General features: G+C 36.3%; 1 protein-coding gene across 1 annotated transcript; it reads left to right on the plus strand.

Annotated features, from left to right (window-relative positions):
* Nucleotides 1–408: 408 nt before the first annotated feature.
* Nucleotides 409–22,567, plus strand: OSTM1 (osteoclastogenesis associated transmembrane protein 1). The gene is made up of 6 exons (XM_069077101.1): nt 409–985; nt 6,531–6,645; nt 7,968–8,065; nt 11,678–11,845; nt 14,902–15,067; nt 20,260–22,567. The coding sequence occupies exons 1-6, from the start codon at nt 554–556 to the stop codon at nt 20,313–20,315; spliced, it is 1,035 nt and encodes a 344-aa protein (XP_068933202.1). The 5' UTR covers nt 409–553; the 3' UTR covers nt 20,316–22,567.
* Nucleotides 22,568–26,804: the final 4,237 nt, after the last annotated feature.

A 26,804-nucleotide genomic window follows, 5' to 3' on the forward strand; every position in this document is an offset into this window, starting at 1 on the left:
TGTTTTGCCTTCTTTCTGCCGCGCATGAAGTCATTTCCTCCTACTTAATTTCCTCCATGCTCCAGAAATAAGGACTGCCACAGGGAGATTTCTCGGGGTCTTGGGTGTTAAGGTGCCCATTAGAGGGGTCCTTTGCTTCTGAAACGGAAACCCCCAACCGAAGGAGTTAGGTCCCAGCCCTCGCCAAGGTGCGGATCCCACTGAGTGAAGTGTGAGAAGACCGGGTCTAGCCCAGAGCCTACCGTCAATCCAGCCCCACCCTCCACGAGCCTTTTCTATAGTTCGTTTGCAACCTGGAGCCCGCCCCTTTCCTTGCGCATGCGTGTACTCAAGCTCAGCCCCGCTCCCTCTTCAGCTGCTTCTTGGTTGGACCAATGGAGCGGAGCTGAGGCTCTGGGGGCGGGGCTTGGTGCTGACGCTCCGCCCTAGTGACCCTCACAGGGAGCCTTGGCCGGCGGGGACCGGAAGTGGGAGCCGCTGTCAGTGGTCTCTATCTCTGACAGACTTGAGGGACCGCGGCAGCTACTCCCACGCGTGCTTGGGCTGCCCCGCGATGGGCTCGAGAGGAGCCCTGCTGTGGGGGCAGCTGCTGCTCGCGTTCCTGCCGGGGCTCTGCCTGGGCCAGGGCTACTTCTTCCCCGCCGGCAGCGGCGGAGGCGGCGGCGGCGGCGGCCTGGACTCCGTGACGCCAGCTCTGGACCTCCGCCGCCGCCCGGTCCTGCTGTCGGAGCCGCAGGTGCTGGAGGCGCAGGATTTGTCCCTGTCGCTGCTGCAGGGCCAGGAGCTGGGCCCGCTGTCGCTGCCCCCTTATCTGCCCGAGCTGGAGCCCGAGTGCCGGGAGCTGCTGCTGGACTTCGCCAACAGCAGCGCGGAGCTGACGGGATGCCTGGTGCGCAGCGCCCGGCCTGTGCGCCTCTGCCAGAGCTGCTTCCCGCTCTTCCAGCAGGTCACCGGCAAGATGGACAACATCAGCCGAGCCGTCGGGGTGGGTAGGGGAGCGGGCCAGGCCGGGCCGGGAGTGCTGGGGCGGGGCGGCATCTGGGACCCAGAGAGGGGCGGGGTCTAGGGCTCTCCGAACGGAGAAGCCCAACTCGGGGACCTCTCCCTGCTCTTCCCGGGGTGTCCGGCCAGCCGGTCCACAAGCATTTCTTAAGAACTTGCAGCATCCCAGGCACTGCTGTACGCTGGGAATACAAAGACTCCCCCCCTGCCCTTAAGGAACTTACATTCTAATGGGTGAATAGATGTCTAAATAATATACATAAGACAAGGTAATTTTAGGTGGAAGTGCACGATCTGTTGTGTGTGTGTGTGTGTGTGTGTTGATTTGCTTAGTGAAGGCTCCATTTAGAAAATGGTGCTTGAGTCAGGCAGCAAGCATTTACTAAGCCCTTAATGTGTTCAAGCAGTCTTAAGCGGCCCGGTTTACGAAGAAAGGTAAAAAATATGGTCCCTGCCTTCAAGGGAACTCACATTCTGATGTGGGAGACTACATGCAAACAACTATTAACATACAAGACATAGGTGTATTATGTGTACATGTACAGACACGTACATAGACTCCTCCTCCATCTGTATGTGTGTGTGCATATACATATATGCATATGTGTATATATGTTTATTATATAGAGAGAGATCTTGTGTGTATGTGTATGTATGTACACAAGCATACACACAGAGTGAGAATGAGTAGATGGAAGGTAATTTCAAAGGGAAGAGATAAGGTAGGAAGAACTTAGAAAGGCCTCTCATAGGGATTCTGAGAGGTAGAAGGGAAGATACTGTGCATCCTAGATGTGAGGGGACAACTAATGCTAAGGCACAGAGAGGGGAGTTCAGAGCATTTTATGTGTAGAACAGGAAGTTGACTGGTATGGGTGGACCTTTATGGGTGCAGTTCAAGAAGACCTCTGGGCTACCATGCCTCAAACCCCCAGTATCTAGAGAAGTAGTCTCTGAATCCCAGTGTGGACCAATAAATGTGTTGTCTGCTCTTGGTATGAGACAGTCATTACAGTTCCTTCCCCTTAGATCATAGGATCATAGGTTTAGAGATGGAAGGGGCCTTAGAAGCTATCTAGTCCAGCTTCCTCATTTTACAGATGAGGAACTGAGACTTGAGGAAGTTAAGTGAGTTGCCTAATAATAGTTAACATTTATATAGTGCTTTGAGGTTTACAAAATGGTTTATGTATCGTTATCTCATATTATCTACAAAACAACCTATTATCTCCATTTTGCACATGACAAATATGAGACAGACAAAAGTGACTTGCCCAGGGTCACATAGTATGTGTCTGAGGCAAAGTCTGAACTCAGATCTTCCCCTTTCCAAGCCCAGTTTTTTATCTACTATGCTATCTAAGGGACAGAGCTGAATTATTGAATTGCTTGGCAGAGTTTGTGCACAATGATTTAAGTAAAAAGGGCATATGTGATTATTTATAGGAAAGAAAAATTGTTTGCTGGAAGGTTGTTGGCTTTTCCAAAAGAGTCACTATAAAATTATTTTTAAGAGCAAATTCTTTTAGTTTATTAAACTGGTTCTACCAGTTTACCAGTCTACCCAGAAGTTACTTAATAAAACTGAACAAATTAACAAAATTCATTTGGAGAAACAGAAGGTCTACTATCACAAGGGAAATAATTTTTTTATGGAAGAAATAACTTCTAGACCTCAAAATTTTATGAGTGGTGATTACCAAAATTATTTGGTACTGCTTTTAAAATAGGTAAGTAGATCAGTACAAGAGACTTATGTAGGAAATGGCATTTGGGCTGAGATTTAAAGGAATTCTGAAAGGTAAAGGTAAGGACAGAGTGAATTCTATTGATAGGGGACAGTCTGCAAAGGCATGGAGATGACAGATGGAATGTCATGTGTGAGGAACAACAAGAATCAGGAACAACTGAACTCATAAACCCAAGAGTATTATCTACTTTAAGAAGGATACTCTAGTTATTTAGAACTCCTGGTAAAACTATGAAGTAATTTGTCACAAAATACATTTAGACAAGTACTTTATGATATCATATAATACTAAGTTCTAAATATATTCTTGACTTAAATGTAAAAGGTCACATAAATAAATTGGAGGGGAATAGAAGGAGGTATTTCACAACTATAGCTGGGAGGAGAATTCTTAAACAAATGAAAGAGGAGATTAAGAAAAAAAAAGTTTAAAAATTACCATTATGTAAATTTTTTTTTAGAATTATACACAAGCAAAACCAATGCAGCTCAGGTGATTCAGTTGACACAAAAATGTCAATTTATATGCAGTTTATGTATATTTTTCCTTTCTCTTCTCTTCCCAATAGCTAACCTTAGTCTACCTTCCTTCCTTAGTTGGAGTCCCCAGATTCTTGCCTTACCCCCATTTCTATTTTCTGGGTTGGTACGTTTTAGAGTAAAAACCCTTTTTTGCTGCTCTTCTTCCCCATATCCTCTTGCCTCATCTATGGTCTTTGCCATCCTCAATCCCAGAGAAACCTTCCCATACCTTAGAAGGTGAAGGAGGAGGAACAAATCCTTACTATTTCTCTAGTAAGTTCATTCCACTCCACACATACATTCACCTTTCCCATTCTAGTATTCATCTAAGGTCCCTTGTTCTTTCATCTCACATACCATTCTAGCCCTAGCATCTAATTTACTGCAGCCCATAGGCAACTCTGGCCCTTACAGTGGATTTTTATTATGGCACAATTGTTGTCTAGTGGAAGGAGTGCTTGTCTTGGAATCAGTAGAGACTTGGGTCTAGCCTTACTAGACAGTTTTACTAGTCATGTGACCATGATTAATTTCACCTCTATGGGCCTTAATTCCTTCATCTATAAAATCAATAGACAAGCATTTAATAAACTCCTACTCTAAACTAAGTACTGTCCTGGGCACTGCGGATATATAGAGAGAAATGAAATAGTCCCTGCCTTTGGGAAGCTTATATTTGGTGAGGGGATAGAATGTATACAACTTCTTCACATAGAAGTATATAGAAATAAATGCAATTTAAATTTTAGAGAAATATTCTAATAGCTGGGAGTAAGAAGAAATGCTTTATATAAGAAATGGCACTTGAACCTAGCTTTGAAGGAATCTAGGGATTTTAAGAGGACATTCATAGAGAATAATCTGAGAATAATATGGAGATGACAGATGGAATGTCATGTGTGAGGAACAGCAAAGAATGAGAATAATAATACCTGTAATGCCTTCCTCAGAGAGAATTTGAAGATCAAATTAGAAAATAGATGTAAAGTGCATTGCCAACCTTGAAGTGTTATATGATTGTTGATTGCTGTTATTCTTTTTCTTGTGAAGGTCATTTGAGTCAAATCTAATTTTCCCATAAAAGTAATTTCATACAAGGGCAAGTAATAGAAAGAACTTCAGATTGAGACAATCAGGGGAGGCTTCTCATAGAAGATAGAACTTACTTTAAAGGAAATATAGTTTTAGATATGGGGGCAAAGGATTGAAGAAATGGCATTTCAGGCAGGGGAAAATGGTAAGTGTAAAGATAGAGAAATACAAATGACATGTTTGGGGCGCATGAGTAGACTAATTTGACTAGTGTTGAAGATCATTCACAATAATAATAGCTAATATTACCTAGAATTTTAATATTTTTGCTTCACATATATGATCTCATTCAATCCTTACAAGAACCCTAAGAAGTGGTAAGTACTTCAAGTAGTATTATCTCCTTTTATGGATGAAGAAACTCATTCTAATAAAAGGTAACTGACACCCAGGATCCTCCATCTATTTTTGGAGGGAGAGATTTGAACACAGCTTTCTTATGATTAACAGTCCAGTGCTCTTACTACTGTACCATGTCATCGGTCAACATGTGAAGTGTAGTAGGATATAAAATTTTGAACCAGAAAGAGACCTTAGCAGTGCTCTATCCCCATACTTCTACTGTATTTTAAAGATTAAGAAACTGAGGCTCAGAAAGATTATAGAGGTATGATGCCAAGGTCATACAGGTAGTATGCAGGATTGGGCCTTGTTTCTTTCATTCCAAATCCTGTATTTCTATTATAGTAGCTTGGGGCTAGTTTATAGAGCACCTTGAGTAAAAGACCAGGAGTATAGACTTTACTTGGCTGCCTAATATGTATACCAGAGATTTTTGAGCAGGGGCTGCCATGCAAAACAGTATTTTAGGAAGACTAAACTACTCAGTGATAGTGAGTAGAATATATTAGGGTAGGGAGACCAGTTAGGAGAGTAATGACATAATTCCAAGTCTGGAGTGGCAAGAGCCTCTGGATCATAGTGGTGGAGGAGAAAGGAAGGCATACCTATAAGGTTTTACTAAGAAAGAATCTTAAATCACTTAGTGATATAGGGGTTAAGATGAGGATAAAGTCAAGCATGAACAAATTTAGGGAATTGTATAATAACTCTCTGCACAATTTGTTTCCATTACTACTAAAATGTTCTGTGGAAAACTTTGAAAATCATTCTATTTAGGTAACACCGCATCATGTTTTCTTCTGGTTCATGTGACAGAACAAAAACCAGATCTTGGTGTTGAAGACAAAAACAAATGGCTTTTTTTTAGTCATTTTTGTTATAACTCAGCCACCATATTTTAGTTTAATGTTGGTATTGACATATAGAAACAACCATATTTTTCAGAAGGAAAGACTTTTTCTGTTCAAGCATGTAATAGAAAATTACCCTTTAAAAACAGTCTCCTCAATCCCTGCCAATTTAAATAATGCTATTTTTGTATAGGCCATCCTGTACTAAAAATGAGAGAGATTTATAAACATATGAAAGCTAGGTGAGTAGTTTTTTTTTTCGTTATGGTTTTTCAAACATTTTAAGAAGACATTCCTATAAACCATTATTTTGAGTTGCCATACCATAGTCTTATATTTCCCCTGCTCTCTGAAATTTGTTCAGTTTTTTGGTGCTTAGGCTCATCTTTAAAATCTTACAGTTTCTTATGATACAATTTAACATCCTTTTTGTAATTTGTTTCCTTTGTTGAATTGTAGTTCTGTGATTAAAGAATTAATATATTTGATTTCCATTCTTTGAATGGAAGCAGATTACTTGGTTACTTATGCATTGTTTAATGCTTTTTACCCCCTTTCCTTCTCTGCTTAATTAAACTATTGATTATTTCATCTATTGTCCTTTCTCCCACTGAATGGCTACTTATGTGTTGTTGGTTCTACAAATCTAACAGTAAATAAAAAGTTGAGTTCTACCGGGATAAATTATCCAACTTCTCTGAGCCAGTTTTCTCATTTCTATAATGGTGGTAGAAATACTTTCATTCTGCTACTCCATCTTACAGGATAATTTTTAGGAAAGCATTTTTTAAAAGTGAAAAACACTGTGCAAATATTGGCCATTTTATTAAATGATCAATGATAGTTGTTTAGCATTTATATAAGATGTGCCCCAATTATCTATTTGGATAAGTTTTTTTAAGTGTGTTTTTATAAACTTAAAGGAATATGTTGTTACATTTCTCCTCCCCTTTTTTTCCCCTTCATTCTAGAATATGTCAGAGAGCCATAATTGTGCCAAAAATCTCTTGATGTCGGACAGGATGCAAATAGTAGTAATTTTATCTGAATTTTTTAATACCACATGGGAGGAAGCAAATTGTGCAAGTAAGTAATTATTTCCATTTAATATTGCTATTATGATCTGAATTATAGATAAAAGGTTTTAGTTAATTATTTGACTTAATTGACCTATTCTTATTCTAAATACTAAATAATTATCAACATAGTTCAATGCAATGAACAGAGGAGACTCAGGAGACCTGGGCTCTATTCCTAACTGTACCACAAACTAGTTAAATAACATTACACAAATCTTTATGCCTCCATTTCCTCATCTGTCAGAAGAAGGGCATCATATTCTACCTACTTTGTAAGTAAGTTGTAAGGGTATTTATCATGTATCAGCATGTTAGAGCTACACAGCAGCTCAGTCATCTTCTAGTTTATTGGTGTCATTTGATTATTGATGAGGGTATTAGGTCTTGACACTGTAAGTGATTTGACCAAAGGCAAGCATATAACTAAATGTAAAAGTGCTTCAAAACAGTGTAAAATGTAAGGTAATAAATGCAACTATAAAATACATATATAATTCTTAAAATATTATGTAAGTAGACTTTTCAAAATGCTTGTTTGTGTTTTAAATGGGATAGGATGGTGGGGACGTAGGGGACAAGGAAAGCTTTGTTATAGGACTTTTCAAGAGAAGAAATAATGAGTGGAGTTAAATTTGCTTTAAACTGCTTGATAACTGAAAAGATTAAAAATTCAATTCAATTAGATGGCACGTGTGAAGGTCATACATTCTACTAATAGCAGAGCCCCTTATGTCCTTATCAAGAGCCTTTTTTTTCTTATTTTAGACATATTTCTAACTAGCTTTTTCAATTCAAGTCATGTGCAAGGTAATCTGGTTCCCAGCTAATTAGAAGTAGAATTGTTACTAGAAGCAGGTACATTGACAGCAGCAAAAAAGTGACAGCTAATAGAGAAGAAATAGAAACATCACAGAAAAGAGAAAAGTTTTGAGTAGTAATCAGAACTTTACATTTGTAAAGGGGCAAAATAACTTTATAATCCTGAATAGCTCTACACTAGAGCAGAATAATTGATGTTAATAATAACCCTGAGTTTTTAAGAAGTGCTTAAACTTTAGAATATTCTGCTTTAGAAGGAAGAGAAGTAATATATATATATTATAAAGAGTTCCATCAAAAATGGTTAGATAGGAAGTGCTGATGTTCAAAGGGAAAAGTTACTAAGAAAACAAGTGTAGAATATATTATTCCTTGATGACATCAGATAAATAAGTTATTACTTTAATGTAAGACAATTCAGAATATATTGTGACTGTACCAACCATGTGGAAACTAGCTAAATAATTTTTATAAGATAAAATATGAAAATAATATATATATTTTTTTCAGATTGTCTAACAAATGACAGTGAAGAACTATCGAACAGCACGGTTAAGTTCTTTGATCTGTTCAATCAGACTTTGACATGCTTTGAGCATAATCTTCAGGTATTTTAAACTTTTTACTGAGGATAAGATTCAGCCTACTACATAGCATTATTTCCTGTTGCATATATTTAATTTAGTGTATATGTGCTAGGTAATCTGTTAATTCCTTGAAGGAAGTTGAATGATCTATCCCTGGATCTCACTTCTCATAGAAACAATTACAAACTGTTTTTCTCTCATTAAGATTCTCACACCTCTCCTTCCATGTACCCCTTTCAGTTGAGGACCTTACCTCTTACTTTACTGGAAAAATTGAGGCCATTAGTTCCTTCTTTTTTCCCCATCTCTTAATACCCAAATTCTTTGACATTATCCTCTATTCTCTCCTCCTTTACCCAAGTCTTTAACAATCAAGTGGCCCTCTTCCTGGCCAAGGTCCCCTCTACATATGCCCTTGCTCTCATACCCTCCCATCTTTTACGTTACATTGTCCTCTTAATCATCTTCTCTAATCTTTAATATCTCTATTGGTACTTTCATTTCCGCCTTCAGATATGTCCAAGCTTCTTTATCCTTTCCTTTAAAAAAGATCCTGTCGTTCCCCTCAAGCTGTTATTTATTGTCTTTTCCTTTCTTAGCCAAACTCTTAGAAAAAGCTGTCTACCCTCATTACCTCCACTTCTTCCATCACACTTAATCTTCAGCCCTGTTTTCAATCTGGCTTCCAAGTTCATCATTCATCTGAAGCTATTTTTTCCAGAGTTGCCAGTGATCATTTAATTGATAAATCTGATGCCTTTTTCTAAATCCTTATCTTTTTTGCCTTCAGTATTTGTTACTGTTGACTGACTACCCACTCCTCCATTCTCTCTCCTGTTTGGTATTTCCTTACTCAATTTTCATTCTTCTTTGCTCTAGGACCCACCCTATAGGTGTGGGTGTGCTTCTTTTATATCTCAACTCTTTTTCTTTTGGTGACATTGTCTCCACTAGTCCAAATCAACAGCATATTTGACATTTCAAACTGGGTGTTCCAGAGATAATCTCAAATTCAACAAGTCTAAAATGCAACTCATAATTTTCTTTATTTCTGAAACCTACCCCTTTACTAAACTTCTCTATTTCTGTTGAGGGCACAATATAAATCTTCAGGAAATTAGCAATCACATAACTAACTACCCCAGGATTTGGTTTATATTATTCCTCTTTTCACTCTTCCATCCAACCATACTGATCTGCTCTCTATTACTTACACATTGATTTCTGTCTCCCATTTCTATGATTACGTATATAGGGAGAGGAAGGCTGAGGAGTCAAGAATGACCCTACAGTTGTGAACCTGGCAGATAGGAAGGATGTTGGTGCCCTTGATAGAAATAGAGAAGGAAAGAAAAAGAATGGACTTGGGACAAAGCTAAAGAGTTCTATTTTGGGCAAGTTGAGTTTGAGATGCATATGGGATTCCTAGTCTGAAATTTCCCTAAAGAGCTTGGTGATATACACACATACAGAAGTGAAGTTGGTGATATGGGACTTTATTTAGCTCGGGAGAAAATGTATCTGTGGCTTAATATATTGATCTAAGAGTGATCTATATAAAAATAATTAAACACATTGAAATTGATGAGGCCACTTAGAGAATATAAAAAGAGAAGACCCAGAACTGAGTTTTGGGGTATATTCACAATTATGGGATAGGATATGGATGACAATTCAATAGCAGTATTGAGGAGTGGTTAGACAGGTGGGGCAAGAACTAAAAGAGCAGTGTCACAAAAATGCTGAGTGGAAAGATATCCAGGAGAAGGTAGTCAATAGTAATAGATTCTTTAGAAATGTCAAAAAGGATAGATAAGGACTGAGAAAATGCATTGATTTTGGAAAATAAAAAACTGATAAAAGTAACTATGGAGAGCATACAATTCTCAGTTAACATTTGAAATTACAGAGAATGCACGGAACATGCATACATAACAACCTATGGTTTTGAGGCTGCTATGCTATTACCTAATGACTTGGCAAGCATATACTATTTGTAATTCTCACACATACACACATGCACACATATACACGTATGTGAAAGTTTGTTAAAGCCTCAGTTATTAGTGAATAATTTATTTTCTTGCTTTTCAATTCTTTTTCTTTGATTTTCATAGTTACTCAGAAAGGTTCAATGTCCTGTCGTAATTATTTGTTCTATTATGCTTTACCTATAATTTAGTCTTCATTTTTTTTTTTACTTCTCAAGAACAATATTGTTCAACTTATTCTTCTCTTCAGTGGTTGGTTATGAAACAGTTGAGCACCAAATCCTAGGCTAGATTGTGATGTGATTGCTAATTTCCTGAAGATTTACATCAACAAAAACCTCAATTTGGTGCATATATTTTGATTAAGTAAAGTAAGAATTTTACATCAGTAAGAATGAGATAATAGTATTTCTGTGTGCTCAATCTTATTATTCTGTGTTGTACTACACCATCTTTTAATACTGTTTCTTGTACAGGATGAGAAACTTCTATATAATGTCATTGATTTGAAATCATCCTTCTTTTATGTTGCTTTGTTTCAAGTTACGTCTTTCCTAAGTGTGGCTGCTACTATGCCTGTGGAACAGGAAAGCAAAAGCTACTCTAGTTGTGCTGCCTCCCTTCCTCGCAGGGACTGTGGCAACTCTGCCTTTCCACCTCTTGCTCTGAATGCAAAGTACCAACTGGGACCTTTTCCAGTATGTAGCTGGGGTAGTAGAGGGAAAGGGTGTAAGCTTCTGTCATCTTCCTCTTTAACATGTAGTAGTAGTAGTAGTAGTAGTAGTTAGGAACCTGAAGAGGAGCCATGTCAAACAGCATATGGAGGGAGGGAAGGGAAGGGAAAGGATGTAGCAAGGAAAGAGTTTTCAGGTTGTTCCTTAACACAAGCATTTCTCATACCTTTCATTACATACATTCTTTTTCCTTTAATTGAAAAGAGAACTGCTGGGGCGGCCAGGTGGCTCAGTGAGTAAGAGCACCGGCCCCAGTGTTGGGATGACTTGGGGATCAAATCAGGGCTCAGATACTTAGCAGCACCACATCCAGAAATAACTGGCCATGTAACCTTGAGCAAGTTACTTAACCCTAATTGCTTAAAAAAAAAAAAAAGAAAAGAGAACTGCTAACTTATAATATATTTTGGTCTTCATAAACACATGAACCCAAATGAATTTATTGAAATAAGGCAAATCTTTCAAAAAATTTAAGATTATTTTCTTTAACACATACACACATGTGTTTGTGTATGTATGATGTCTTTATATGATGTGTGTGTATATGATGTGTTTTATATATATATGAAGTCTTTTGTTAAAATTGTTTTCCCACACCCCATTATGATATAGAAGTGGCTCTGGGTTCCTAAAGGGAAACTCCAGCAGAGAACTCCAAACTGAGAGGGTTCCAAGGATTGGCTCACAAACTGTATGTCTTTGTTCTAGAACCGAGTCTCTAATTTTGGAGAGGTTTGTCACTAGAACATTCATTGCAAGGTGATGGATTTTCAGCCAAAGCACTTCGCCACGTACTAAAGTAGAGAAGAGCCACATGTTTTGTCAGCTTAGAGGATGAGAACAACAGTGAAATAAGAGATGCTTAAAGTTTTAAAATGTGTCATATATGTTATGTATGCTCTCTTTAGGGAGATTGGACCAATTTTCTCCAGCAAAGAAATTATACAGAAGTGTGCAAAAAATGCCAGGAAATATACAAAACCCTAAGTACGTTTTATAGTGAGATGCAAAAAAAGAATGAACATGAGAATAATGCTGAACCTGGAACACATCTATGCATTGATGTGGAAGATGCAGTAAGTGTTTTGATTCTATCATCATTTGATAGAAATGGCTTTGACATAGAATCTGCCATCCCCTTAGCCTTTTATTTCTAGTCTGAAGTTAACAGTGCTATCCATATTATTTAAATTCTTGTTGCTAGAGTAATAGTTCATTTATGTAGTGCTTCATCTCACAGTTTATAAAGTACTTTCCTCACAATAATTCCCTGAGTGTAAAGTATTATTGTCCACATTTTACAGATGAGAAAACTAAGGTGCCCAGTTCAGAGTCTTCTCTGCAGTTAGTTTCACAGTGGAAGAGCTTGTTCTTGAACCCACTGTTCTTTCCTCTATACCAGTGATGTCAAACTCAAATAGAAATGGGTCCCTGCAGAGCCACATTTTGACTTAGAAAACTAGAAATTAATATATCTGTTTTATCGTATTTTTATTTGTATTGTTAAACATTTCCCAATTATATTATTTCTCTTTTTAAAAAATTTATTTACTATTAGTTCCACAAGTTTTTGAGTTCCAAATTTTCTCCCTCCCCACCCCCCCATGGCGGCATGCAATCCAATATAGGTTCTACATTAAATATTAGTTATGTTGTAAAGAATTATAACCAATGGAATGAATAACGAGAAAGAAGAAACAAAACAAAAAGGAGAAACAGCAAGTAGTTTGCTTCAATCTGCATTCAGACTCCATAATTCTTTCTCTGAATGTGGATAGCCTTTTCCATCATGAATCCTTTGGAGATGTCTTATAACCTTGCATTGTTGAGAGGAACCCAGTCTATCAAAGTCAGTCATCACAGATACAATGTATCTGTAATTCTATACAGTGTTCTCCTGATTCTGCTCCCCTCATTTAGCATCAGTTTATACAAGTCTCTTCAGGTTATTATGAAGTCTATCTGCTCCTCATTTCTTATAGTATAATAGTATTCCATTACATTCATATACCATAACTTGTTTAGCCATTCCTCAATTGATGGGTATCCCCTTGATTTCCAATTCTTTGCCGCCACAGAAAGAGCTGCTGTAAATACTTTTGTATATACAGGTTCTTTTCCCACTTGTGCGATCTCTTTGGGATACAGCCCTAGAAGTGCTATTACTGGGTCAAAGGTATGCACATTTTTATAGGCTTTTGGGCATAGTTCCAAATTGCTCTCTAGAATGGTTGGATCAGTTCATAACTCCACCAACAATGCCTTAGTGTCCCAATTTTCCCACATCTTCTCCAGCATTTATCATTCATTTATCATTTTCCTGTTTTTTCATGTTAGCCAATCTGACAGGTGAGATGTAGTACTTAAGAGGTGTTTTGATTTGCATTTTTCTGATTAATAGTGATTTAGAGTATTTTTTCATATGCTTATAGATGTCTTTAATTTCTTTCTCAGAAAACTGCCTGTTCCTATCCTTTGACCATTTATCAATTGGGGAAGGACTTGTATTCTTATAAATTTGACTCAGTTCTCTGTATGTTTTAGAAATAGTCTCTTTTATCAGAGACACTGGTTGTAAAAATTCTTTCCCAATTTTCTGCTTCCCTCCTAATATTGGTTACATTGGCTTTGTTAGTACAAAAGCTTTTCAATTTAATGCAATCAGAATTATCCATTTTGCATTTCATAATGCTCTCTATATCTTGTTTGTCATAAATTCTTCCCTTCTTCATAAATCTGACAGGGAAACTATTCCTTGCTCTCCCAGATTGCTTATAGTATCAGCCTTTATGTCTAAATTGTGAACACATTTAGACTTTATTTTGGTATGTAGTATAAGATAAGATACCATATTATTTTCCAATTTTCCCAGCAGTTTTTGTCAAATAGTGAGTTCTTATCCCAGAAGCTGAAGTCTGGGTTTATCAAACAGTGGATTACTATAGTCATTGACTATTTGTCTTGAGTACCTTAATCTATTCCACTGATTCACAACTCTATTCCTCAACCAGTACCAAATAATTTTGATGAGTGCTGCTTTATAATACAGTTTAAAATCTGGTATGGCTAGGCCACCTTCCCTAGTATTTCTTTTCACTAATTCCCTTGATATTCTGAACCTTTTGTTCTTCCAGATGAATTTTGTTACTATTTTTTCTAGTTCTATAAAATAAATTTTTGGTATTTTGATTGGTATGGCACCCCAATTATATTTTAATCTGATTCCTGTCTGGAATTTTGTGGGCAGTGAATTTTACAACTCCACTTAATACCATCTTGCTTGTCTTTTGAAATCATACAATAGTGTCACCTAGGAATGGAACCTTTTAATTGTTACCAAAACTTTTATGTAGCTTTATTTTAGTTGCTAGCATCCTTATAATCGATAGAGACAGCCCCTGTTTTTTGCCACAGTGCCTTACATGATACCAGCTGATTCACAAACGAAAACCAATTTTTTCCCCTACAGTGATAAAACTTGATTATATGCTGCCACTAGGTGGTGCATGTGTATTAGTAAAGGGTTACTTCATCAATTAATGCAAATATCTGAGTACCTACTATGTGCACACCACTCTTCTGGGCTCTGAGAAATACAAAACAGGTTTCATGGAGCTTTGACTTCTGACAGAGTTTATGATAAATGTCAGCTGAAACTGAAACATCGGTGCCTGAAATTGATAAACTGGAAGTGAGGAATGGATATCAAAGAAGGGGGAAATGAATATAGAAGATATTATTTAGGAGCCTTGGTTAATTAGATTGATGAAATGTAAGGTGGTAAAAAAAACCAACAACAGGAAATATCTGTATTCTTATTATCCAGTTTTTTTTAACCTCAGTTTGAAACCCAGAGTCTTTAAAAAAGCATGGTTAGTACTGAGATGTTTTGGACATTATTTTAAACTTAGGACATTGAAATTTATTTATTACAATATGAACTTAAAGGAAGCCAAGTTTTAATTCCCTGATCGATTAAATTTTTCTTGACCATCAGTAGATTTTTAGGTTGTAGGTGTGTTCTGAATCCAAAACATCTGAAGATCAGAACAAAAAAAAATGTCTGAAAGTGCATGAATGATATATGTTAATGTTTGTTATGGTTTCATATCATTATTTTTTAAAATTTCAGATGAACATTACACGAAAACTTTGGAGTCGAACTTTCAACTGTTCAGTTTCCTGTAGTGATACAGTTCCTGTAATAGCTGTTTCAGTGTTCATTCTCTTTTTACCAGTAGTTTTCTATCTCAGTAGCTTTCTTCATTCAGAGCAAAAGAAAAGAAAACTCATTCTGCGTAAGTAGCATTAAGAATGAATGAATGAATAAGCATTTCTTAAGCTCTTACTATATGCTAGGCACTGTGCTAAATTAGCAGTGGGAATATAAATACAAACAAGCAAGGTTGTCCCTGCTATCAAGGAGCTTATATTTTAATGAGGGAAAAAAATACAATAAAAGGGAGCTTGAGGGAAGAGGGAAGACATCTTGTGGTAGCATGGTTTGAAAATGTCTGGGAAGCAGTGTGGTGACTTGGCTTGAGGTGAGATAATATGAAATCTTATATATAAGAGCCTGAGTTCCAGTGAGAGGGGATGATGAGTTAGTTAATCTATCTAGCATTTATTAAGTTCCTGCTACATGCCAGACATTGTACTAAGCTCCAAGGATTCAAAAAAAGTTTAAAAAAAAAAAAAAAGGTCCTTCTTCTCAAGGAGCTCACTCACAGTCTAATGGAGGAGACAACATGCAAACTATTATGTACAAACAAAACACATAGAGGATACATTGAGAGTAAGTCAGAGGTAAGACATTAAGATTAAGGAGGACTGGGAAAGGCTTCTTACAGGAAGTGTGACTTTAGCTGAGACTTGAAGGAAGCTAGGAGACCAAGATCAGTAGGGACATGCTCCAGATATGGTGGGCAGTCAGGGAAAATTCTGGGAGTGGGGAGATGGAGTGGCTTGTTGGATAAGTGGACCAGCATGGTTGGATCACAGAGTATGTGGAGGGGAGTAAGGTATAAGAAGACTATAAAAGTAGGAAAGGATCCAAGTTGTTAAGGGATTTAAATGGAAAGAAAAATGATTTTATATTTGATCCTGGAGGTAATAGGGAGCCACTGGAGTTTATTAAATGGGGAGAGGGTGAGGATGTGGTCAAACCTACATTTTAGGAAGATCAGTTTGACAGTTGAGTAGAGGATGGATGGAATGGCAAGAGGCTTAAGGCAGGGAGACCAACCTGCAGGTTATTCAGGAGTGAGGCTCTATATATGAGGGCCTATATCAGGGTGATTGCACTGTCAGAAGAGAGAAGGGGGCATATATTAGAGATGATACAAAGGTGGAAGCAATAGGACTTGGCAACTGATCAGAAATGGGAGGGTGAGAGAGAAAGAGGAGTTGAGGGTAATATTTAGTCTGGGTCATGGGGAAGATGGCAGCGCCCTCAGCAGTAATAGGGAAATTAGGAAGAGGGGAATATTTTTGGGAGTGGGAAAATCATGAGTTCAGTTTTGGACATGTTGCGTTTAAGATACCTGAGATATCCATTTTTGGCTTTCTAAAAGGCAGTTGGAGATGAAAAAATAAGGGTTGGAAGAGAGGTTTGGGCTGGATGATCATCTGCATAGAGATTATATTTAAACCCCTGGGATGGTGTAGATGAAGACCCAGCAAAGGGCACAGAGAAAGACCAATCAGACAGGTAGGAAGAGAACCAGGAGAAAGCAGTGTCATTTAAACCTCTTAAGAAGAGGATAATTGGCAATGTCAGAGGCTACATAGAGGTAAAGAAGGATGAGGGTTGGAAAAAAGTCCTTAAATATGGTAATTAAGGGGTTTTAGGCAGCATGGTTTGGAAGTTTTGGGGTGGGGCAGGTGTTCTTAACTCAGGTCCACAAGCTTGTTTGTTTTTTTTTCCAGTATTTTGATAACTATTAAAATATTAATGGTTTCCTTGGTAATCTAATTTAAAAAAAAACAACTTTCTGAGAAGATGTCTGTAGGCTTCCTCAGACTGCCAGAGGATTCCATAACTCAGAGAAAAGGTTAACTACTCTTGTTTTAGGAGTATTCAATTTACATACAATACTTTACAATTTGCAAAACACTCTACCTGTTTTTTTTTCTCATTTAATCTCTACAACAATCCTATGAGGTAGGTACTACGGTTACTGTCAATTTTAGAGATAAGGAAACTGAAGCATAGAGAGACTAAGTCACATAGCTAGTAAGTGTCAAGATAGAGCCAGGGCTATCTGACTTCTAAGTCGAACACATTTTCCATTTTTTCAAGGTAAATCATTATGCATTTAATTTGAAAAGAGTTATCAAATCAAAATATCAAAAGAGTGGACTTGTTGGGAGGTGCTGAACATGGGAATCACCAAATAATATCACAAAAATAAAATTGGTTGTATCTTGAAAGAATGGAACTGACCGGTAACCAGTATAGCTAGCAGTCATTTCTGAATCAGCTGTTAATATATCTTAAGAACACTGGCTTATTATTAAGGTCAGAATCAACACCAAGTTAGATGAAAGTAAGAATTGAAAAGAATAGCTTGACCCTGAGCTATTTAAGCAATTTATTGATGTCAAAAATGGAAAGTGTCTAAAGAAGAGAGCACTGCCACAGACTGTCACTATTTCCCTTAGGAGTTTAATATCTAGATAGACTTCTGAGTTCCCTTCAAGTTCTAGATCAGTGGTCCTATAAAAGTCATCACTATATTGAGGAGGACAAAAAAAAAAGGCCTGGAAATCACCTCATTCAGTAAACATTTGATTTCCTTGTCTTATAGAGAAATATGGCGACCAAGGGCCTTCTCTGTTTTAAAACATAACCTTATTGACAAAATTATATAGGGAAGAACTAGAAAGATTATGAGTAGCATTCCCTCATAAAATTGTGAGCAGCAGTGAGTTTACAGAAAACTTAATACAAATTCCAATTAACCTAGACATTCTCAAGAGCATTTGAGGGTGAAATTAAAAGGACAGTAACTGACAAATGGAAAATACCTGCCACAATTTCTATAACAATTTGCTTCATTAATTACAGTGGATCTACTCCTTTTAAACTCTTATCATAATAGTACACAATATGCTATATATTTCCTTTTCTAGGTATTAGTGTTGTATTTCCTCAAAAATGGAAAAAGCCTTGAACCAGATTAAATATAAACAAGTTAGTTCTTTGCTGGAGATGACAGGGTTTTGTGGACATTGGGGGATTGATTCTGAAGATATCTGAAAGATATACTTATTTGGAAAAATAACATCACATATTGCTACTGAAAAAAATTGAGAAGATGTTGAATAACTCTTGAACCACATCGTAATTTACATATACATCAAGGGCATTCCTGATAAAAATACAAGAAAAGAGCAAGCAAACTTGCAGGCTTTCATAAATGGCATTCTACTGTAGATCATGTTTTTATAGTCATTTCATTGACTAAAAGATGTAGAGATTATAGGATCCAATTGTGTTTACTGTTTATTGACTACAAAAATCATTCAATTCAATAAAACAAATGTAGTCTTCGACTCCTTTGACAAGGCATCTCTCATTTATATGCACACGTAACGTGTATGTATGTATATATATATATATATATATATATATATATTAGCATCTTATAAGATTCCTTTGATTTTCAAGCTCCTTTTTCTTCCCCTAAACTTTCCAGTCTTAAACTTTGCATCCTCTCACATACTCTGTCTGAAATCCAGTGACACTGTTCTAAGATGAAATTCCTTTCAACTCTGTGCATCTTTTCCGACTGGCCCCATCCCTGGAATGCTCTTTTTCCTTGTCTCTTCCTTCTGGCTTTCCTGGCTTCCTTCAAGTACCAGCTAAAATTTCACCTTCTACAGGAAGCCTTTCCTGAGCTACCTTAATTTGAATATCTTCTGATGATTGTTTCCAATTTATGCAGTATATAACTTGTTTGTACATAATTGTTTGCATGTTGTCTTCCCTATTAGTGAACTCCTTGAGAGTAGGGAATTTTACTTTTATTTAAGGTGTCCCCAGCACCTTAGCACAGTGCCTGGCATATAGTGACTGACACCAGACAAAACTTTGGTTAATTTATTATGAATGTCAATCAAACAAGATAGATGCTCATTAAAGATGTTTGTCATGGTTGTAGAGGTCACAGAGAACATCAACACAGATTCCAGATGGAAGAGAGATTTCCTTCCAATGATATAGGCTTCTAGATGCTCCTGTTTGCAGGTAGCATTGCAATGGTAACATTACACACCTGATATTGCAGAACTTCCTAAATGAAATCCATAATTACTTCAAAGAATTTGGCCTAAACATCCAATTTTTAAAACCTTGTGGATGAAGAATACCTATGTCCAGACTATAATTTGTAGTTGGATAAACTGTGTAGAGCTAATCCATTAATACATCTGTCTTGGTGAGATGCTGCGGATGGTTAGGGAGATGAGCCCAGAATTAAGTAGAAGGAAGAAAGTAGGCTGGTTTATATTGGGGAAATTGCTCAGCATTCTTCAATTATCCCTAAGATTCATTCTGAAACAGAATGTTTTTTTTTCTTTTTTGGCTTTTTTTGGAGGGGAGAGGGTAGGGCAATTGGGGTTAAGTGACTTGCCCAAGGTCACACGGCTAGTTTTTATGTTAAGTATCTGAGGTCGGATTTGAACCCAGGTCTTCCTGACTCCAAGGCTGGTGTTCTATTCACTGCGCCACCTAGCCGTCCCTGAAACAGAATGTTTTTGATAGCAACATTATTATGGTGATATTATATGGGTACAAATCCAAGGAATTCAAGAAATCAGAATTGCGAGTCACACAAAGATCAATGGAGAGATATGGTAGGGGTAAATGGACTTCAGCATTATCAGTTAAGAATGTGTATGAAAGGTACATAAAAGATGCCATTAGAGAGGTGTATCAAAAAAAGAAGGTAAGCTAGTCAGGGAGAGTAAGGGATTACTGTATATAGACTGTGTGATAGATTAGTATATATGTTAGGAGATCTTTAAAAAAAGACCCTTTTGCATATTTGGCGGACTTTTGGGGAGAGCTTATTGGCAGAAATGAATTCATACCGACTGAGAAGGCAAACATGGGTTGGAAAGGTAGACAGTCTGGATGGAGGAAGTACCATGTAATGAAATAGCAGATCTATTAAGTTTTGAAATAGTCGGTGATGTTGGTATGACCGTCTTTTGTTATATGATCCAAGGAGACAGAAATTATGCCTGCTTAATTCACTGTTTTTGTTTTTATTTGTCTTTTTTTTTTGTTTTGGGGTCTTTTTTTTGCTTCTCGCAAGCCATTTGCAGCTAAATGCTTTTTAGAAGCTGAGGAAATTAGGTTCATTTTGTATTTTTTAATATGCAGTACACTCATTCCAACTTAAAATATAGACATTTTGATAAAAGTACTTAATAATCAAATTGAATAGACTTTAATTAAACTTTTATTTTTTAATTTATCTAGCTAAGCGTCTTAAATCCAGTACCAGCTTCGTAAGCATTCAAGAAAATTCAAACTAAAGCCAAAAAGAAGTGAACTGAAATTATATCCCATGAATAAGTGGTTGAGGAAGCAACCTACGCAGAAAGAAGATAACAAGTCCATCTATGTTTTAACCAACAGTTCCGTTACTGACTTCTAAATGACTTTGCTTAAAATCCTAATATAGGTCGGATTCTTGACTGTGGGACTATAAGCTCATTTTAAAATGAAACTAAACTCTTCCCATGTTTTTTTGTACTTATTTTGGGGCCCCTTTTTGGGTTAAGATTTTTGTAGTTGTCATGTGTAGCAGTAGTTGTCTATCTTACAATACTTTTGTATAGTAACAAATAAAATGTAAGAGTAGTCTTTGTTTAAAGGCATATGAATCCTATTTAACCCTTTATAGGGTAAATATCTCAAGTAGGAAAGCAAGCAATTTTGAAATTTAGATATTTGGCTTATAGTTAGCAAATCCTTTATTTGTTGATCTTAATGATTTGCCTTCAAGATCTAGAGAAGGAAATATACTCCCTTTTAATATAAGGGATACAAAGTCCTTCATTTAAACAGTAAGCATGTCATTGAGAGGAGTGAGCGTGCCAGCCATTTCACATTTGCTATAAATGGAATTCAGCAAAAGCTATAATTACCCTCCACAGTAGTACTGTTCAATATTTACTAAGATATATCTAATCTCTTGGACATCTGCATACAGTATTTAACTAAAATTTCTACTTTTACTGAATTAATTTTTGAAACTACTTTAAACTTTTCCAATAATTTATAAAAGAAGATCATTAGTATGTAAATCTAGGAAAAGATTTATAGTAATTGTCTTGTTCTTACATACCTTTTAAAAACAGTATTTAACATGTTTTTGTCTTTATTTTAAAACAAATTTATATTTCTGAACTACTGTAACTTAAATTTTAATAATTCAGGGCAAAAAGATGTTCTTTGCAGACTAAGGAGCTACATTTTAAAACAAGTTTTACTGCTTGACACCTTATTGCTTTATTACAGCATCAAATATAACCATAATTATGTCATTTTAAAAATGTAGCTCAACATCGAATTTTTGTGTTAGGCTACTGAATAGATGTGCGGGGAGGACCGGGTTTGGAGTGTGGAGGGAATAAGACAAAAGGAAGTCCAAGCCACTTTAGGTAACAGAAAAATAAGTGACTCAGAGGGAATATTTAATTTATTCTAATATTATTAAACTACTAATGCTTGATGGCACAAACCTAAATGACTCAAACAAGTAGTGTGTTAATATAATGCTTTAATTTTCATAATTCTATGAAATGCCTATGATGTGATTGAAATGAAGATAGAAATTTCACTAAGCTTTCTTTTAAAAGTCAATCCTATTTTCTAATGTTCAGTTTAACTTAAAAATAGCTTAGTATTTGGCAGCTATTCTCAGGTTTTTAGTGTTAGGATTCTTTAGTAATGCTTTTTTTTTTCATTTTGCTGTATTTGACTTAAGAGAATATGAAAATAATTGTTCTTTGCAGAAATTCACTTTTGGTAAGAGATTTTATTTTCCATGTCTAAGTTATATGTATGGTATATGAGAGAAGGCTGATTCTTGGCTATTTAACAGAAAATAAGTTTTTGTTCTTTCCTGGGCTCCATTCCTAAACTTTCTGGATTTGTTCAGCTGCCACCTTCTATGCAATTCCTAATAGCATTATCTTGATTTGAAGAATCATATGATTGAGTGCTGTTGAAAGCAATCTTTTATTAATGCTAATAAACCAGTTTACATGTCCAAAGTTAGAGAATGACAGCTTTGATACTCTAAGTAGTGGCTTCACGGCTAAGTAGTCATGAAAGTCATTACTTTTGGATATGGTACATAAGCACTTTAAAAATGAAAGGGCAGCCTTCATTTTTCTTCTTACGGACTCACGTGACTTTAGAAATGGCAGTCGCAACAAACTTCTGAAATAATCCTGTTTAAATATTTAATTATTGTATAATCATTTCATAGTTCTACATTCTGGGAAACATAACATACATCTATCCTCCTAAAGTATATTAAATTGTGTTAACATGGTAGGTTTTAAAATAAATTGCCTAAAGGAAATTTCAATACTGCTTTTGATTTAAAAAAAAAATACCACTGTTTCCAGGTTGTAATTTCACACTGTACTTTATTAAGTTTTCAGAGCCTTCTTTTGAATATTAGGTATTTGTATTTCAACTGAAAATAAAAGATATTTACATTTTGGGGTAACATTTTAATTTAAAAATAAAAATTATATGTAAAATTGTGAAATATTATGTAATATGACTGTAGTTGAATCTAATCATTTTTACCCTCTGTTTAGTAACTGTTATTTCTATTAGGACCAATATTTTTGCAATAGCATATAGGCAGTTTATATTTTCTACCATACTTCCTTTCAAACTTATATGAAAGAATGTTGGATTTGTAAACAGAGGTCCAGGGTTCAAATCCTGGCTCTGCAAATACCAAATACTGCATTGTGACCTTAGACACATCTCATAATGTCTCTGGAGCTTCAGTTTAGATCACCATAGAGGCACCTTCTAATTCTATGATCCTTTAATCCATTTTCCTAGGAGAATAATATTAAAATTGGTAGTTCTGTTCTGGCACCAAGGATCATACTTGATGAACAATGTGTCAGAAAAACAAAGATACAATAACATAAAGTGTCTATAATAACATAATAAAATTATACTTCAAGTCATAGAATTTCAAAAATTGGAATGAACTTTAGAGATCGATCCAACCCACTCATTTTACAGATGAAAAATTTAGGCACAGAGGGATAGAGAGACTTGCCTAAGGGCACACAATACATTGCTCACTATATCACACTGCCAGGCATATGTATGTTTTTAAAAACAGATATACATTGATTAATCAAGGAACTGCAATATTCCTATGAATTATATGTGCACCATATCAGAAAAGACAATTATACCGTATCATAAATGTGATTTATCTAAAATGAGTATGCTAGCTTTAATAAATATGTTTAATTTCTGTTGCCTTAGAATTTGTAAGGTGGGGGGGGAAGGGAGGGAAGACAAGAAATGACTTAGATGGGTCATCGTGTCTCATTTTAAAAAAATTATTAATATATCTTGTTTTGACCCAACAATCCCTTTCCAGGACTTCCTCCCACATAGTACTTTGCCTAGAAAAAAAAAAGTTAAACAAAACTCATATAGTGATTATGAAAAATAGAACATGTAACATTCTGCATTTAGTTTACTAAATTTAGTTTACTCTCCATAGAGAGGGAAGAAATGTGATTTTGCTTTTAATAGAGGGGAGAGAAATGTGCTTTAACATCAGTCACCTGGAACCAACATAAATTGTGTTAGATCTGAATTCTATCATCTTTTAGTATTCATTTCTAGATCCTAATTGCCTAGTCTCACTCTTCTTCCAAGGCTGAATTTATTTTTTTTCTTGCTTTTTGGAGGGAAATTGGGGTTAAGTGACTTGCCTAAGGTCACATGGCTAGTTTTTTTGTGTTAAGTGTCTGAGGCTGGATCTGAACCCGGGTCCTCCTGACTCTAGGGCCAGTGCTCTATTCACTGTGCCACCTAGCTGCCCCTTCCAAGGCTGAATTTAGGAGTCATTTCATCCATGGAGTGTTCTGTAACTCCTTCCACCTTTCCCCTCACCACCTTCAATTAAATATATTTTTTCCCTTCTTAGATTTCTCATAGTACTTTGCCTCACTTCTTCATACATTTCACTCTTTCTTATATCATAGTCATTTGTGTACTTAGGATGATAAATTTAGCTAGTTTTACAGATAAGGAAACAGTTTTAGTGAGATCTTTTTTTTTTTCACAAAGCAAATAATCAGGATTCTGACTCAAGTCTTTTGACTATAGATAGAGTCCTCCTTTCCATTATACCATACTGTCTCATGCTTACCCTTACTTTTACACAATAAATTGGCTAAAAATAGGTCTGCACTGAATTTATCTCTGTGTGCCAAGTGCCATGTACTGTGCTTGGTAGTTGAATTTTAATTTGAAATAGAAAACTTGGAAAAGGGGGTGGATCAAATTGGCAAAAATGGTCAAAGAAACAAAAACTAAATCCAGTTATTGTTGGAGGTGCTATGGGAAGACAGGCATATTAGTATTCTGCTTGTGGAGCTACGAATTGGTCCAGTCATGCTGGAAGACAACTTGGACCCCAACAATACCATTACTAAGCCTATGCTGTAAAGGGAACAAAGAGAAAAAGGACTCATTTTGAAAACATTTATAGCAGTTCTTTTTGTGGTGGCAAAAAAACTGGAAGCCAAAGTGGTGTGGGGTCTTATCAATTGAGAAATGAATGAACAAATGATGGAATTGTCACTGGATACTTATGTGCTCTTAGAAATGATAAAACCTAGAATGACTTGTATGAACTGATACAAAGTAAAGTGAATAGAACCCAGAGAACAATTTATACAATTACAACATTGTAAAAATGAACAGTTTTAAAACACTTAAGAACTCTGGTCCATGCAGTGACCTAAGCATGATTCCAGAGGACTGATGATGAACTACCCTCCGACAGAAATGACCAAATATGCAGAAGGAGACACACTTTTTTTGGACATGGCCTATAATGATAATTTGGTTTGACTAAGCAGATTTGTAACAGGTTTGTTTCTCTTTTGGGTAAGGGGTGAGGAGGGAGGGAGAAAGCATGCTTATTAATTGAAAAATAAAGACAACTTGGAATTATATAAGACAAGGTACTAAAATGTTCTTACCCTTAGACATAACAGTCCCACTACTGGAAATATACTTCAAGAAGATCAGTGACAGAAAAAAATGTTCCACATGTAGCAAGATATTCTTTCTGACAGAAAAAAAGGAAGCCATATGAGTGTGCATGGGAAAAGTTGTATACAAATGAAAAATTGCTGTGTGGTAAGGAATAATAAATGAGGAATTCATTAGGAATATGGGAAATAATGCAGAAAAATCCAGAACCAAGAAATAATGTACAAAAAACAATAATATAAATAAGGGCAACACTAAAAGGCAGTTGAACTCAGATCATTTGCAATGAAAAATTTTGGTTCTGGAGAGCATATGAGGACCACCTTTCTCAGTAAAGAGAAGAAGTTCTTTGGGTGTCAAATTTTGATATGCTATCATGTTAAGTACTTTTCTTTGTTAGAAGGTCTATGGAAAAATAGGGGAAGGGTACGAAACATATTAGAAAATGACATCAAACACCATGAAAGGTATCAGAAGAAAAGTGAGTGCTGTATAGTGTACAGATTTTAAACTATCACCATCATATAAAATTTAAGAATTCATATTACAAATTGTTTAATCTTTTATCTGGCATCTATTTCCTCATCACTGTGTGTTGTATCCTCCACTAAAACCCTATGATAATACTCTCTCATGGTAGGAAGATGACTCCTTTTTTTTTTTTTTAAAGCAATCGGGGTTAAGTAGCTTGCTCAAGGTTACATGTCCAGTTATTTCTGGGTGTGGTGCTAAGTATCTGAGCCCAGATTTGATCCCCAGGTCATCCCAACACTGGAGCCGGTGCTCTTACTCGCTGAGCCACCTGGCCACCCCTCTCATGTTCTTTCAATGGCAATGTCAGTGATGTTTCTCAGATGCTACTAACCAGGAAAGATTTCAGTTTTCAACACAGTAATAAGTTCTGTGTTTTCTCAGAAATCTAGTAAAGCCATTATTTAATTTCTCTGGAATACAGTAAAATGAAGGGGTTGGACTGGATGGGCTCTAAGGTCCCTTTCAGCTCCAAATCTGTGATTTTCTAAGACAGAATTGGCTACAAAGTGGGGGTTGTTTTTTCAGCTTGGCATCTCCAGAAAACAAAAAAGGGCTGATGAACAGTGATGATGGGAGAAATGTGCACACACAGATGAAATCATGAGTACTTAGAATATTGAAGCAAATATTTGCTTGTATTATATTACTTTAAGGCATATAAAGTAATTTCTGTGCCATAGTTAAAAAGTATCCAGATGTTTAATATTCCTTTTGCCATATTATTCTAGGGGAACTGATTTATCAAAATTCTGCTTTTCTTGTTTTTTTTTAAAACACTTTTCCAAATTTACAGCACATCAAAATGTAGTAGTGGTGACATGCAAATATATGATTAATTTCCCCAGGGCATTTGCTGCCAGTAGTGAAAAATAAGATAATTAGGTGCCTTTAGAACAAATGTCAACTTGTTTCACTGAATTGTAGATCTATATCTATTCCAGGGACAATTCATTGTCAAACTGGGGCAGGCCTGGAGAGATCCATAGCTTATTTTGATGGTACTACCCACAAACCTAGTCTAAAAGAATTCGCAATACATCAGTTGATGACAAGATCTTCCTGAGTACAATACACTCTGAAGAGATTTGGGGGTGGATTTTGGCTTGGTTTTGATTTCTCAAGCAAATGAGAATTCCTGGAGAGATCCTAGCAGCAACTTATCTGCTTGAGGCTTCTCTAGATATGAAGCAACCCTTGACACAGTG

This window comes from Petaurus breviceps, unplaced genomic scaffold, assembly GCF_028583685.1.
Source record: "Petaurus breviceps papuanus isolate PSGF00001 unplaced genomic scaffold, PetGlider_PUasm1.0 90977, whole genome shotgun sequence".
NCBI lineage: Eukaryota > Metazoa > Chordata > Mammalia > Diprotodontia > Petauridae > Petaurus > Petaurus breviceps.